General features: G+C 35.8%; 1 protein-coding gene across 1 annotated transcript in view; it reads left to right on the forward strand.

Annotated features, from left to right (window-relative positions):
* Window positions 1-15,998, forward strand: part of LOC121322892 (alkyldihydroxyacetonephosphate synthase, peroxisomal-like) — a 39,474-nt gene that overhangs the window by 9,776 nt on the left and 13,700 nt on the right. The window contains exons 8-14 of the mRNA XM_041263438.1: window positions 1,194-1,274; window positions 3,343-3,468; window positions 4,160-4,268; window positions 9,006-9,133; window positions 9,670-9,721; window positions 13,097-13,173; window positions 13,386-13,498. Coding sequence (XP_041119372.1) covers window positions 1,194-1,274; window positions 3,343-3,468; window positions 4,160-4,268; window positions 9,006-9,133; window positions 9,670-9,721; window positions 13,097-13,173; window positions 13,386-13,498 — 686 coding nt within the window. The remainder of the gene's footprint in view (window positions 1-1,193; window positions 1,275-3,342; window positions 3,469-4,159; window positions 4,269-9,005; window positions 9,134-9,669; window positions 9,722-13,096; window positions 13,174-13,385; window positions 13,499-15,998) is intronic.

A 15,998-nucleotide genomic window follows, 5' to 3' on the forward strand; every position in this document is an offset into this window, starting at 1 on the left:
CTTACAGTTCTTTTCCTTGGGTCGGGAAGTCGGCTAGTCTGGAAGAAATCAATTGCAAGAATATATTGACCCAGAAGGGAAACGACGTAGCAGCGGCAAATTGGAGAGGTGGTTGCACTTGTTTACCAAGGGGTCATGCGTTACAGCATAAAAGGGGTTCCTTTCACATTGGTTTGTAGTGAGTAAGAAACGAGAAGGACAGTAACTGTGAATAAAATTTTGAAATTGTGTGTGTTGTGTTTTGTTTGTTTGTAATTGTCTTGTCTTGTACATAACCAAACACTTAACACAGTTCCATAGCTGTCGCCAGGGGCCAGCACTAAACCGGACAACACTGCACCTTTGTCACAAATATAAAACTGTATCACCCACCACGAGCACTACTGCACGCACCCAGGACGGGTGACCGTGTTTTTATATTTGTGGGACGGATATTGTTTATTATTTGGGACTGTTCTTGCATTACAGTAGCTCTCAAAGGTATTCACCCCCCCTTGGACTTTTCCCTATTTTATTGCGTTACAACATGGACTCAAAATTGCTTTAATTAAGAGTTTTTGCCACTGATCAACACAAAAAGTCCATAATGTCAAAGTGAAAAATAAAATCTACAAATGTTTCTAAATTTGTAAGGATTAAACCTAGTTAGAGGAAGGACCTCTTTTGTTTATATTAATTGTGGTTGGATGGGTCTTTCCTTTCATGGCAAGATTTTTTATTTTCCGTAGTGGGGTGTTTGATGTGGCCCATTTTGATGTTCTGGTATTGAACCTCTTCACTCCTACATTTAAATGAATGCAAGGCTCAAGTAATTGGAATGCATTCATAAACTGGAATTCATTCAGATTGGACAGCTTTACAGATTTCTACATCGGATAACTGCAGGCAGGTCCTGAGTCTCTATAACTGATCTACAACTGTTTGAATCGTGACGCTGATCTAAATGGTAATGTTAGGTTGGCAGGATTTATAGTTCAACCCAAAAGTCGGAGGACTTAACTGTTTTAATTAAATTAAGTGAGATAAAATAACAATGGCAGTATACTAGGATATAAAAATCGCGCACACTTTAATTTGCAATTTGACATTTTATTTTTCAGCATCAATTAAAAAAAAGAAAAAAGAAAACTTATGTGTTTTATATACTTTGTGGTTTTCATATACAGTAATTAAAAGCTTTTAAATACTTCCAGAATCGAATCTTGTGGATTGATGAGAAGAACCTAACCGCACATGTGGAAGCAGGCATTGTTGGACAGGATCTGGAGAGGCTTGTAAGTCACATTTATAACGTTTCATTTGAAGCGATTGTATCTAACATAATTATTCCATGACTTGTACCTGCTTTGCACTTCCAATAGCTACATAGGTCTCAAATATGCAGTGTTGATATGTCTCCCTGTTCTGGGACTTGTAAAACACCCAATACAGAATCTTTACTCATTATGTATTTCATATTTATAACACCTACCATTGTATTTCATGTATATCAATTCTGATTTTGTATTCACTGCAGAATTCTAAAATAGCAAACACAAAGGAATATTTATTGAGTATAAATGTTGAATCAACTTATACTAAATGCAAAGAGGTGAAAACTGATAGTGAGGGAAGCAAGTGGTGATAGTGTAAACGGTTGTCCCGAGGAAAATTCATGTTCATTACTTCACTTGGCGGAATGTTGAAGGGCATTGATTGAAACTCAGGTGCAGAACAGATGGCTCCATCAAACTAATTCAGAAAAATGGAAAACTATAGCCTGTTTGATGTACTGGAATGTGTGTTCTGCATCTCAAATAGATGTCTGTATTACACCTAGAAAGCTCCATTTCATCTACCAGATGGCTCAACGATAAAACTCATCCTTCCAGGGGCTCCCGAGTGGCGCATCCTGTAAAGGCGATCCGCGTGGAGTGCAGGGTGGCCGTGTGTCTACAGGCTTGCCTCGAAGCTGCCCAGAGTTGCATTGTCCTCTGACACTGTAGCTCTGGGTTGGCTGCATGGCGGGCCTGCAGAGTGAAAAGAAGTGGTCGGCTGACAGCACGCGCTTCGGAGGACAGCTTTAAAAAAAAAAAAAAAAAAAAAAAAAAAAGTTGGATATTTGAAATTGGGAGAAAAATGGGTTTGAATCAATTGGCGACTACTAAATAAAAAATAAGTACATTTTAAAAAATCATCCTTTCTTGATAAATATAAACCATGGCTGGGCTGTTTGACTGTAGCTGTAGGCTTCTTGCAAATCTAATTTTCGGTTCAAGAGGATGTGTAATGGAAGAGTTTAGTTGGCCTGCTTGTGTGTTCATTGGCACCTTTTTGGAATGCATTGTTTTCATTCTCCATACTTTTTGGACGCATTATGCTTACTTTCATGCCAATATTATTTCCACTGTAAATGCAGTGTGATTATATATATATATATAACACGCACATATTGTTTTAGTAGAAAAAACCTGTTAGACACCTCAAGAGGCAAGATTTATTTTTTTTTATTTATTTTTTTTGGACTAATGTTCTGTATTTGAATTGAGCTTTTATTTTACTCCTTTAAACTTTTATATGTGTGTGTATATGTGTATTCACACCTATATATATATATATATAGGTGTGAATGTTGATGAAGCATGTTCAGGTTATGGAATTAAACTGTCAAGGCTGGAAAGCAATATGTTAAAGTTATGTTTTTTCTAGAGGTAAACCTCTAAGTCTGTCATTCTAATATATTGGCATTACAGTGTAGAAATGTTGCCTTGTTGCTATGGTTACATGTGACAGCATTCTTATCACAGTTATATATAGTCAATTGGGAATTGTTGTAGGGTATAAATGGAGGAACACAATATGGGCTCCAGGAGACCCGCAAGAAACATGATGACTCCATATTGATATAGACCAAATCCCTTGATCTTAGCAATCACCATTTATTGATGGTGGTAAGACACACAAGTGCACATCCCTTATTCATAAACTCTACACGCACAAAGGAAATATGAATTACCAAATCTATTGCACTTTATATCTTTGTAGAACATTCTGAAAGTGATAATTTAATATAATTTACTTCCTTGTGTGCTTTCTTTTTATTGTAGTTTTGTTTTGAAATAACCACATTTGTTGGGTAAGAATGTTTGTTTTATTGTGGCAATAGTAACTTGGTTTAGACATGTTCTAATAAGAACAATAAATGTTTCATAAGGCTTTAATGCCATACTGTGGCAAATATCATGAAGCTGCTGAATAATAACATATGTACAGTTCTGCGCATTTGTTCATCCAGTAACTGGGGAATTGCTTGGTCTTTTTGAAGTATTTGGTCTTTTTATGCTCCTGATTTTCCATCCCCAGCTCAACGAGAGCGGTTACTGCACGGGCCATGAGCCAGACTCAATGGAGTTCAGCACGCTCGGGGGCTGGGTGGCCACCAGAGCCTCTGGCATGAAGAAGAACATCTACGGAAACATTGAAGATCTGGTGAGTTTAATTAGGGGTGTTTATTTAAACGGAATCCTCCGATACACTATGCTGCATCTAAGCTAGTGGTATTATGGATAAAAACCCTTGAGATGCATCGTCTCGTTAACAAGGGGGTCCTGGATAGCAAGCACACACAATCAAGTGGCAACTTTTATGCAATACAGAATACATGTACAGTCCTTAAATATTATAAAAATATGTAAATATCGTACTATTAAACTAAATCTTAACAATGCATACAAATACAAAGTGTTTCTTTGTTTGCTGTGTTTATTTTAAGTAAAAGCTACAAAAAATTAGTGAAGTCTTAAGAAATAAAGTCTGAAAAGGGTAAAAAAAAAAGTACTGAAAACATGAACTATAGTTTTAATAAACAGCATATTTTAAATAAAATAATAATAAGAAACACACCACTCAAAGGAGATGCAGTTAGAAACAGACGGAGCAAATTACAAGTTTAACATCTTTGAAAATCTCACCACCTCCTGCGAGCAGGTCTTAAAACAGTGTTCTAATTTCATGGCTATTGAAGAAATGTTGTTAAATTTATGGAATAGTCCACCATGTTGTAAAAAATATATTTGTTGAGCATTTGAAAGTACGAGTGGAGCCTGTTCATAGTACTGTACTACTTTTTAATCTTGGCTTTTTTACTTTTTTTTTTATTCCCCCCCCCCCCGACGGGTAGGTTGTTCACATAAGAATGGTGACACCTAGAGGTGTGATAGAGAAAAGCTGTCAAGGACCACGGATGTCTACAGGCCCTGATATCTATCACTTTATTATGGGATCAGAAGGTATTTCTTATGTTTTATTTTTATACCACTGAATAGACCATCTAAAACTTATACATTGGTACCCATAAATATTATATTTGAATATTATTTGCTTGAGTAGCATGAAATGAAGGTTTATTTTATTTATTTGTTTTAACAAAATCCAAATCTCTTGAAAGAAGTGGAAAAATAAATATCCCGCAGAGCTTCACAAAAACTATGCTGTGAAAACTTGAAGCTATGATAAATTCTCAGTAGGTTGTACCAAATTTTAATAAAGAGACACTGAATTAGCCAACAGTTTTTACAATTCGTCTGACAGGCATGTGGAATGCTGGTCAGTGTGTTGCTACTCCATTGCACATATAAATAGCTTGCCTTACTCTTAGAGTGTGACGAATAAAAATAAGCACTTTTCGTTCTATAATGAGTGAAATGTGCCATTTGTGTACCAGTTAGACGCCTGCCCGTTTTCTGCAGATTTGCCCTTTTCTGACCCAGCAGAGAATACTGCCATATGCCAACTCCTTCCAGCTTAATTAGGGGATTCTAGACTCCGTAGAGCTTCTACTGCTGTGGTAATGTTACGCATCTGCTTGCAGCCATTAGCCTGCTCAATATAACATTTTGTAGGTCCTAAAACACTTTGACTAAATATTTGAACACAACTTTCAATTGTCTGTTTTTATATAGATATATATATATATATATATATATATATATATATATATATATAAATGTATTTGCGGATTACATTTTTTGATGGTAGTGACATCAAGCATCAGTTTGGCATGGTGCGTTGCCTACCATTCACATTCCTTGTACACAGTTCTGTACTGGAGGACATTAATCCAGTTATGAGGTAATGTTTGCTTTTCATTGGCATCAAATACAATGCAGTTAAAAAAAAATTAGTAACTGTGTTAGCTGACCTTAAATCAATTTTTATTAGCCTTCAGGATGCAAGGAAAATACTAGTAGTGATGGGGGGAAAAAAACACGCAATCATCAGCTGTTGTCCCCCCTCCGGAGATTTCAGACAGACTGTGCAGTGCAGTGTTTATATTTCTTGTCAGTCGAAGCCTCTTTGAGGATTGCAGCTTGCTATGAGACACAAAGCAAGCCAGTCCCTGCTGTAACCTCTTTAATTGAAAACCCCCTCGCTCAACACTGACATTTAAGAAACGTGCGGATACTCTCTTAGGATTTCAGCATTTGCTACTAAAGTGCACTGAAAAAACAACAGCATCATGTCTTGAATGTTTTATAGAATTGCATTGATGTTGCTATTAAATTCATTTATTCTTGCAATAAGAATCTTAGGTTCTTGGATGTTCTTATGGATATTATGTGCCACACAAAATGAAATGCTATAAAATTGTATTAACTATAATACAGACTCATGTTTTTGCTTCGTTAATGCAGTTTATCCCATTTTCAAAGCTTTTCACATTTTTACAGTACATTATGATTTCCAAACTCAAAGCCATTGACGTTCTATGAAGTGACACAGCCGAATATAATCTGGGTTGTATTTATGCGCACAGAAGATGAATCTTCCATTCTAGGCAAATATATACATATTCATTGACTCTTCTCAAAAGATAATTAGTTGTCTTTTGTAAACTTTGTTGATTCTCTGTGTGTTTTTAATGTGCTCCATATTGCATTAAACACAATATTTCTAATAACTTCCTGACTAAAGTGACTGAAGATATTGGCTTCAATAGTCCGAAATGCATCTGCAGGCCACCAAGAATTGTGATACATGTAACAACTTCTGCTAAAGAATGTCCCTATGCACTTGCCATATACTGTATTACTGTTTTACAGTTTTATGTATGTCTTCAAAATGCAAATAGAACAAGGCTGTGTGTACAGTATCTAGATCCTTAACTTCCTCTAATTAAAAAGATTGTTCTGATAATAGCGTAGTAGAAATGCCTTAGAACTATGTTGCTGTCAAAGCCCATTTTTTACTGCACTGCTTTTTATGTGTTTCATTTTCCATAGCAAATTAAAGCCGCTTTTATTAAAGCAAGATGAAGATAAATCAGATTAATAATCTATTACATTTTACCCTCTAGTAACAAAGCACAGCATTCTTGTTAAGGGTTTTGCTGACTGATAAAATCCCTAGTATTGAGTTTTCTGATCTCTGTGTCTCTGGCTGTGATTGGGATTATTCAAGTCTAAAAATCCATTTTCAATTTAAATTGGTCAGAAAAAGTAACCATAAACAATTGACTTATGTAGTTTGCACAAGCTTGAAAAGTAAACATGTCAATGTAGACTGATTGAAATTCCTGTTTCACTGGTTTGCTAAACACTGGAAAATGTTATAAGTGAAAACAATACAAACACTTTTTATTATTATTATTTATTATTTTATTATTAAATAGGCATTTATTTTCTTACTGCTGTTTAGAACTGTAGTGCCCCTCAGTGATGTGCATTTCTTTTGTATAAGCTAGAAATCCTTGTGGCTGTTAGAATATTTTTCCATAGTTTACTTTTCTTTGCACCCTGTTGGCCCTCTGGATAGCTGAGGTAATTTCAAATTTTCCATCACTTTGAAGCTGCTTTGCCCCTCAGTTGTCAGTGTCCTCAAGTGTCAAAGGAAAAATTAAATGAAGGGGGCAGTGATGTGTAGGAAACGTCTGCAAACTGCTATTTATATAGCTTCTTTAATTATGTAGAAAATTATCCACATTTGATTTGGTCAACCTCAGTGTTAATTCAGGAAAATATTACACCAGCAGAAATGTAATTTTTCATCCTCCAGTCAAGAATGGTTGTACTCCAGACATTTTCAGAACACACTTTGAATGGGTGAAAAAAAAAGATTGGTGTGTTAAGTTCAGAATTGCTGTAACAGGTAAATACTGAAGGGCTATTCAATGTTCAGAAATAGAGAATGGGAAATATTCCAGTGTAATTAATTTTTTGTAAGCCAGCCTAGTACTTCAGGCATGCTGGCTGTTAAAACAAAGCTGTTCCGGAGAAGAGTGCAATTGCCTGCTTAAGCAGAAACGATACATCATTTGTTGTTGGACGTTTTATTTATTTTTTGTTAACAAAATATTATCGTACTACACACCCTGAGGCAGAGGAATGGGACCTCAAGAGTAATGAGGGATTACATTCAGCAGTCAGGCCACTAGAGAGCAGCATGTATTGTCATATTAGTGGCTCATTAACACACAGCACCCACAGCAACTGTGCTAATGGCTGTGGCTTTCCAGCTGTTTATGTGTATTTATTTAGTATGTGTACTTACCTAAAACCATATCCAGATTTTGTGTGAACAACTTGTCTCATTTTGAAGCCATAAACAAGATCAGCATTAGCATAGCTAACTGAAATTCAGACTGGTCTTTCCATGGTAAAAAGCACACTGTCAAGCGTCAGTGTGTGAGTTGTGTTGATCCCCTTCTTTCAGTATCACGCTATACATTAGCAAAGCAAAAAGAAAAAAATCCCCTCCGTTGATTATAACAATCCAAGCAGAGTATATCAAATATATAATGTAATATCTGGGAATTACAGTTAGAGTGGCCCTTGGCACAGGCTTTCGCAGTAATTTAAAAAATACCACAATCCATTTTATTGTTTTAATATTGCCATGCCATTGGCCATCTCTCTCAATATTTAGCTCCCTTGGGAAAAGGTATGTTAAACATAATGACATGTGAAACGGTGTGAAGCTGGCTCTTCCGAGTAAAAGCATTGTAATTATACTGATGTTTTTCTGCAGATTTATTTAATACATAAACTACAGACAGTTTATCTGGAAGTTCAGTTGCATTTCGTGTATTGCGAGTAATGGAATTTTAGTTGGGAGATATTAAATATAAACCTGGTCACTCTGTTTGATTTTAAAATGGCAAAATATTACAAAGACAAATACGTGTTTAAACCTGCTTGTTTCATAAAATGGGCGTACTGTAGTTCAACTAATGGATGAACTGATATTTTTATTAATAGTATAAAGGCAGACTGCAATTAAATGCCACAGTGCCCTGGAAATCGCCGTAGTGACTGAGCATTTGATCTGAGGCCTGAAGCCACAGAGAGAGAGAGCGCTTCACTGCTGCTGCAGTTCAAGGGGCAAAGGGATCACTCACTGAGCTAATAAATTACCTTGAATGTGTATGTGCTGTTTTCTGTTTACTTCCTTTTGTTTTTTCTGTGTCAATGAATCCCAAGTGTTATTACCCCTAGAGTAGAGTGAACCCTGCATAATAGGGTAGAGGCATGTATTGGATGTTGAAGGATATTATTGCTAGTGCACCAAGCACACAATCTGGCAGTGTCTATTTAAGAACATAAGAACATAAGAAAGTTTACAAACGAGAGGAGGCCATTCGGCCCATCTTGCTCGTTTGGTTGTTAGTAGCTTATTGATCCCAAAATCTCATCAAGCAGCTTCTTGAAGGATCCCAGGGTGTCAGCTTCAACAACATTACTGGGGAGTTGATTCCAGACCCTCACAATTCTCTGTGTAAAAAAGTGTCTCCTATTTTCTGTTCTGAATGCCCCTTTTTCTAAACTCCATTTGTGACCCCTGGTCCTTGTTTCTTTTTTCAGGCTGAAAAAGTCCCTTGGGTCGACACTGTCAATTCCGTCATTGTGACATGACGGAATTAAAATGTGTTTGATTTGATAGAAAATGGTCTGGGAAAATATTTATTGACAGAAAAATTATTTCAAATCCCCCTGTTGTTTGTCTGAACTATTGTAATTTGTTTCATTTAGGAACGCTGGGTGTTGTTACAGAGGTCACAATAAAAATAAGACCGATTCCAGAATATCAGAAGTATGGCTCAGTGGTCTTTCCCAACTTTGACCAGGGGGTGGCCTGTTTAAGAGAAGTAGCAAAGCAGGTAAGGAGCAGAAGTGCTGCCTTTTTAATATGCTTGTGTGTGACAATTAAAATGTCATGATCCACTTCTAGCATTTCCTTCACTGAAAGTCGGTCTGGGGTTTATTTTAAAGTAACCATGTGCCATGACATCTGAGTATCTACTAGCCCAGGCTAAAGGCAACGGCATTGTAATTGGCTACTTCTACTCTTTTCACTTTTTAATAAGGGCACCAGAAAACCCTACATGACTTCAGTTCCTTAACAAATACCATTACTGCTCTCTGAAAATATAAAACATCTTGTGGCTCGGGGGTTTACTTTGAAAGCTAAGTAATGATGAAACACATGCACACAGAAACACACAACCAGACTGCATTTACATTTATTTGTTTAAACTGTGTTAATAAATAGATGGATTGAATTTGGTTTTAACCCTCTAATTACTTCTTCTGTGAGCAAGGAAATTGGAATACTTTACTTGCTTTTGAAAATTATTAAAGATTTAGTATGTTTAATGACAGTTTCTTAGGTGACTGTCATATTTTATTTAAACAGAGATGTGCTCCAGCCTCTATTCGATTAATGGACAATGAACAATTTCAGTTTGGTAAGACTTATGTTTTTTTAATAATTTAATTTATGTGTGTGTTTAATGAGTCGAGTACCGATTCTTTATGTTGTTGGCAATAATAATGAGAACCTATTTTAAATCATTAGTATTTTTACAAATGTGATCAAGGATTTCATGAATAATACTTGTCAGTTAGTAAAATATTTTACTAAGGCATTTTAAGAAACTCTAAATACTTAATGAAATTGCCACTCATAGTATGTAAACCATTGGTAAAAATATGTTATTATTGAAAACCTCTGCTATTTATAATCAGTACAGTAAACATTATATATATATATATATATATATACACACACGCACACACACACAGTGGCTTGCAAAAGTATTCAGACCCCTGACCAATTCTCTCATATTACTGAATTACAAATGGTACATTGAAATTTCGTTCTGTTCGATATTTTATTTTAAAACACTTAAACTCAAAATCAATTAATGTAAGGTGACATTGGTTTTATGTTGGGAAACATTTTTAAGAAAAATGAAAAACTGAAATATCTTGCTTGTGTAAGTGTTCAACCCCCACACATTAATATTTGGTAGAGCCACCTTTTGCTGCAATAACAACTTTAAGTCTTTTGGGGTAAGTATGTACCAGCTTTGCACACAGTGCCGGAGTGATTTTGGCCCATTGTTCTTGACAGATTTGCTCCAGGTTGGTTGGACGACGCTTGTGGACCGCAATTTTCAAATAGTGCCACAGATTCTCAGTGGGACTGAGATCAGGGCTTTGACTGGGCCACTGTAGAACATTCACCTTTTTGTTCTTGAGCCATTCCGGTGTTGCTTTGGCCTTGTGCTTGGGATCATTGTCCTGCTGAAAGGTAAATTTCCTCCCAAGCTTCGGTTTTTTAGCGGACTGAAACAGATTCTCTTGCAGTATTTTCCTGTATTTTGCTCCATCCATTCTTCCTTCAATTGTAACAAGATGCCCAGTCCCTGCTGATGAGAAGCATCCCCACAGCATGATGCTGCCACCACCATACTTCACTGTAGGGATGGTGCGTCTTGAGGTATGGGCAGTGTTAGGCTTGCGCCACACATAGCGCTTTGAGTTTTGGCCAAAAAGCTCTATAGTGGTCTCATTTGACCACAAAACCTTTTCCCACATCGCAGCTGGGTCACTCTCATCCTTTCTGGCAAACACCAGATGTTTTACTACTTTATCTCTAACTTCTGTAGAATGCTCTTTGGTCTTCATTTTCCTTCAGATTCACAGCCTTACCAATGATCTTACGAGTGGGGTTTTTATCCAGAAAATGTGACAGCAACTTTAATGGCTCACAGGTGGAGGCCAATGGTAAGGTAATTGTGTCCTCGTTCAGGGTTGAATACTTATGCAAGCAAGATATTTCAGTTTTTTATTTTTCTTAAAAATATTTCCCAACATAAAACCAATGTCACCTTACAATAATTGATTCTGAGTTTCAGTGTTGAAAAATAAAATATCAAACAGAACGAAATTTCAATGTATCATTTGTAATTCAGTAATATGAGAGAATTGGTCAGGGGTCTGAATACTTTTGCAAGCCTGTGTGTGTGTGTGTGTGTGTGTGTAAATAAAATATTTCAAATTGTGTGTGTGTGTAAATAAAATATTCCAAATGATTTGTAAGCATTCCAGTGAATTGCTTGCTCAGCCTATTTTGGTTATGTTTTAACATGTTCCTCATTGTTAAGGGAGGTGCTTAGTTTTTGCTCACTAGTAGCCATTGTGAATTACTAACATGTGAAATGTCTTGTTTTCAAAGCTGTTTATTGACCTATTGTATGTTACTATGTCAATATCCCTGTTTGTGTGCAATTCAGAAAAGGCCTATGAAATGAGATTTAAATTTGAAAACCTGCATCATAATAGTGCATGGCCTGAGGTGGACGTCTGCAATACAGAGCTGTCAGTATTGTGCTGTGTGTAATTAATCTAGAACTCTCTGAAAGACTCACATCATGGGATTTCCAGGCTGTTAATCATTGCATTGGGGTTGCACCAGGATCTTACTGGTAAATTCCTCATTAGGATGGAAAACCTCACTGCACATCTGTATTGTGGCAGGGGAAAAATTCACGTGATTTTTTTTTTAGTGGACTGACAAAAAAATTGATGCAAATTCAACTTCGGTTTAAAAGCTTGCTTAATCTGGCCCTTAGCCTTGAACAGATCTCTTTCTGACCTTGTGGGTATTTTAAATGAACAGTTTTAAACATAATAGTTTATCTGATGTGTTCATGTGTTGACACCCCCAGTTGGTTTCCCAGAATGATTTTTTGCAAGGCCTTTCACCTAAATTTACACAATAGCTTATTTGCATTGTGCTTGGTAAGATTTTCTTATAAAACACACATACTGTCAGGATTTTACTTAACAAGAAAAAAGTGACTTTTTGAATTAGGAGTTTCTTTTGTTTCATGCAGTTTGTCTAACAAGTTTTAAAATGAATATTAGAGCTTCAGTGAAAGTATTTGCTAGTTGCCTCAAGTAGACACCCTTAGAAACTGTATGCTTCCCTTGGGACCTCATTACTTGGCTGTTACAATGTATTTTGGGGATTTCTACAATGTTTGCACTTGTTAGCACTAAGCAGGAAGGATGAAGTGTCTCCTGGGTTTTTGCTAACAGCTAAAATACACAGCCATGTAATAACTTCCACTGCATGGGCTTTTAATGTTTGTCTTGGCTCCCTAATTATCTTGGTCTTCTCAATGGGCTGGTCAGGCATTTCAACTTTCTGAAATGCCTGAGACTAAGCTGAGTATGAGGGGCCTGAATTTGTGAAAGTAATACAGCTATAGATATATTTATGTCCTCAAGATGAAAAGTTAGAAAAAAAAAAAGAAAAGATTTTGCTCTAATAATGTCAGAAGTAAAGCGCATTCAAATTTCCTAATTGTGCCCCTGTCTGCCTATTTAAAAATCCACCGATCATATCCTTGTGTCTTTCATAGTACAAATCCGGGTTTGTGTAGTGGGTTTTGTCCTGATTCGATGTTAACTGTGTTTCAATTAAACAGTTAACCTTTCTAGAGAAGTATGTGAAGTCAGTCAATTCTGTGATTGTTTAAGGAGCTACTGTACATGGTCCGTTGAGCCATCATCTCAGTCTACATACCCCCTCAAATTGACAGCTGTGTATTGAGGTTGTTTAGCTGTTTAGGTTTCTAAAGGGATGATACTCTCTGTTTTCCGTCCACAAACGCCAGTGTCTAGTTTATTACGTACCTTGTGTTTTGCTTTATTTGCCCGTTTTTGCTAGCTAATGTGTTTGTACTCTATGGCTTTTACTGTTGCGTTGGCTTATTGGCCAAACAGTATGGCAGCGAATGACAGTCTCCTTGTTTCAATCTTCTCTGTAGGACATGCTCTGAAGCCCCAAGTATCTTCAATTTTCACTTCGTTTTTGGATGGGTTGAAAAAATTCTATATTACAAAGGTATGGCAATGTTTATTCTGTCTGTAATTTAAAAGTTTAGCAGGACTCTCTCTTGAAGGTTTGTATAGCAATGGAAGTCTAATCGTGCTAATTTACTGAAATTTACAAATTTCAGATCATGCTTTTGGTGCCTACATGGAAAGGGTTTTTTGATCTAAAGTATTCTGTATAATTCAGTAGTCACATAGTAATGCATATGTGTTTTTGCTCAGTTCAAAGGGTTCGATCCTAACCGGTTGTGTGTGGCTACCCTATTGTTTGAAGGGGACAGAGAGAAAGTTCTTCAGCACGAGAAGCAAGTCTATGATATTGCAGCCAAGTTTGGGTGAGCATTACTCTGTGCACTCATTTCTCTCTCAACTGGCATCGTTTTCATTACTGTGCACATAAATATTATACCCGTTGATGGTCCAAGCCATTTGTTCATTATATCGAGGGGTTCGTTATAGTGAAAGGACAATCAAAATGAACAATAAACTGTTGGAGTAAGTTAATGAGATGAGATTGTAAATACAAGCAGAATTACACTTACTCGTTCGTCTCAGGCATTTAATATTCTTTTATCCTGTTTCTTGAAAGAATTAAAGTACAAAAAAAGCCCAAATCCTGAACTGAAGCTGAACATTTATTCAAAATCAGTCTGACACGAATTGTTTCAAAGTGCACCAAATCTTAATCCAACATGCAAGAATCACAAATTGAGCTTGTATTCACTGTACAATGTTAGTACAGGTATTTACTGTACACATTTACATTTATATTTTTCTGTTGTGTTGACTTTTTTCGTAAATATTTTAATTACATTTTTAAATATATCGCATGCAGTCGTAAAATTCAAATATTCGTATATAATAAACTTGAACATTCATAGATGTATAAATCTAAACCATACCTTTTAGTGATAATTATTACACAATAGGAATAATATGATAACAACAAGTGTTACAGCATTTAATACTTTGCTTCTGCATTTTGGGTGTTATTGACTTTTAACTGTTTTAAAAGCCTTCAAATTGAAAATTAATAAAGGTTTTAAATTGGATTACTTTATATTAAAAAAAAAAAAAAAAAAAAAAAAAGCCCAAACCATTGTGCTTTTAAAAAGGAAACTGGATGTAAACAAAAGTTTGATAAATTCCCTGTAGTCCTCCCCTTATCGCCAGTTGTTTTGTACTGTTGGAAAGAAACAGAAAACATCTCACTCTGTGAACAGGGTGAGTAATGGAGGGGTGTTTTTGTCTGTCTATTTTGATTCATTACTGAGCAGATCGATAGAAACCATAGTAGAAATAAATCATCTGTCATACCTACTAAATCGCCCCTTCAAACCCTAATGAGCAATTACTTAGATATAACTATCTTGTTTGTATAAAAATAAAAAAAAAACACACACACACACAAATTACAGATTGTTGTAATATTAGGGAACAGAGAGAACATAGAGTAGCCGATGTATATTATTTGGTCAGTACATTAACTTAATGTGTAATGGTCTATTCAAAAAGGAAGAAAAAAATACAGTTGAAATCAGCAAAATACTGTTAACTGATAAAGCAAGCTATAATTAAGAGTGATATTCCAACTTTTTCAACTAAAGTAAGGCACACCGTGTTATGATGACTTCATAGGTATGCAGTGTTCCTTAAATCTATTAATTGCTTGTAGTTTGAGAGTGGATGGATAGCTGCACTTTTCATTCTGTGACAGTAAAGCATCCCCATTGTATTCTATGATTCAATAAACTTCCAATACCGGTGTTCTCCAGAACAATGTACAGTTTCACTAACGCATTGATTTAACCTTAATAATGCATCTCTTTTTCACATCCATTTTATTTTTATTTTCCCACAAAACTCACCTTTCTAGTTAGAATTTTGTGGGTCAGCACTGTTGCTGGAGTAATAGGAGTGGTTAAATGTGTAAGATTTTTTAATGTGTTAATGCTGTTTTAGGGCACATCTGTAGCTTATGAATGGGTTTAACTTTGCCTAGAACGTGCTGGAGACGACTCTTTCCTTTTGGTAGATAATAATTTGTCCATTGCTTAAAAGCATAAGTGCACAACAGTTCTGAAGATTTTTTCTAAACCACAAAGTACAGTAACAGAAAAAACTGCTCTCTAATAACAGAGTGTGTGTCTTTTCTTGACTTGTGTACCTGTCTGCAGTGTTATCTGTAACTATAAAACGCTCAATAGTGCTGAATATAGAAATACTAAAACTTATTTTTTCAGTGTCTTTTAAAAAAAAAAAAACATTGATAGACTTCTAGTCAACATGTTTGTGCTTGAATTTAAGTTTGTTTTAGTTTTTCTGAAGTTTGCAGTGTTGTAAAAGTTGAAAATGTACAAGAAATATGAAACAAAGTATATAAGAAAAACCTTAGCATTTCAATCTTCAAACCATTTTGAGCTGTAAGAGAACATTCATTTCTATGTAGATGCACATTCATGCAGTAGCTTAAATGATAATAAAAAAAGGAATTGGCCTACAGAATGGATTTGAGCTAAAGTAATTCCTCATAACCATATATGTGTGATTTATGGAATTATTTAAATTTAGGTCGGCATATTTAAACTCCATCAAATCCCCTTCCATGTCAGATTCCTGTCCAGTCTTTTTTTTTTTTTTTTAAGTATGGTCTTTAAAGACTTTTACAATTTTTAGAGACTGATTTAAATGCAGCTGTAAATTTAGTTTCCCAGCTTGATGGCAGGGTGCTGCTATAAATTATCTGAAGAAACACAGAGCCTGGTGAACTTCAAACAACCGCTCGACTGTGGCGGGTGTAGGGGGCAGCCCTGGGGCTTCATATGAGCATTAACA

The sequence above is a fragment of the Polyodon spathula genome, chromosome 11, assembly GCF_017654505.1.
Source record: "Polyodon spathula isolate WHYD16114869_AA chromosome 11, ASM1765450v1, whole genome shotgun sequence".
NCBI lineage: Eukaryota > Metazoa > Chordata > Actinopteri > Acipenseriformes > Polyodontidae > Polyodon > Polyodon spathula.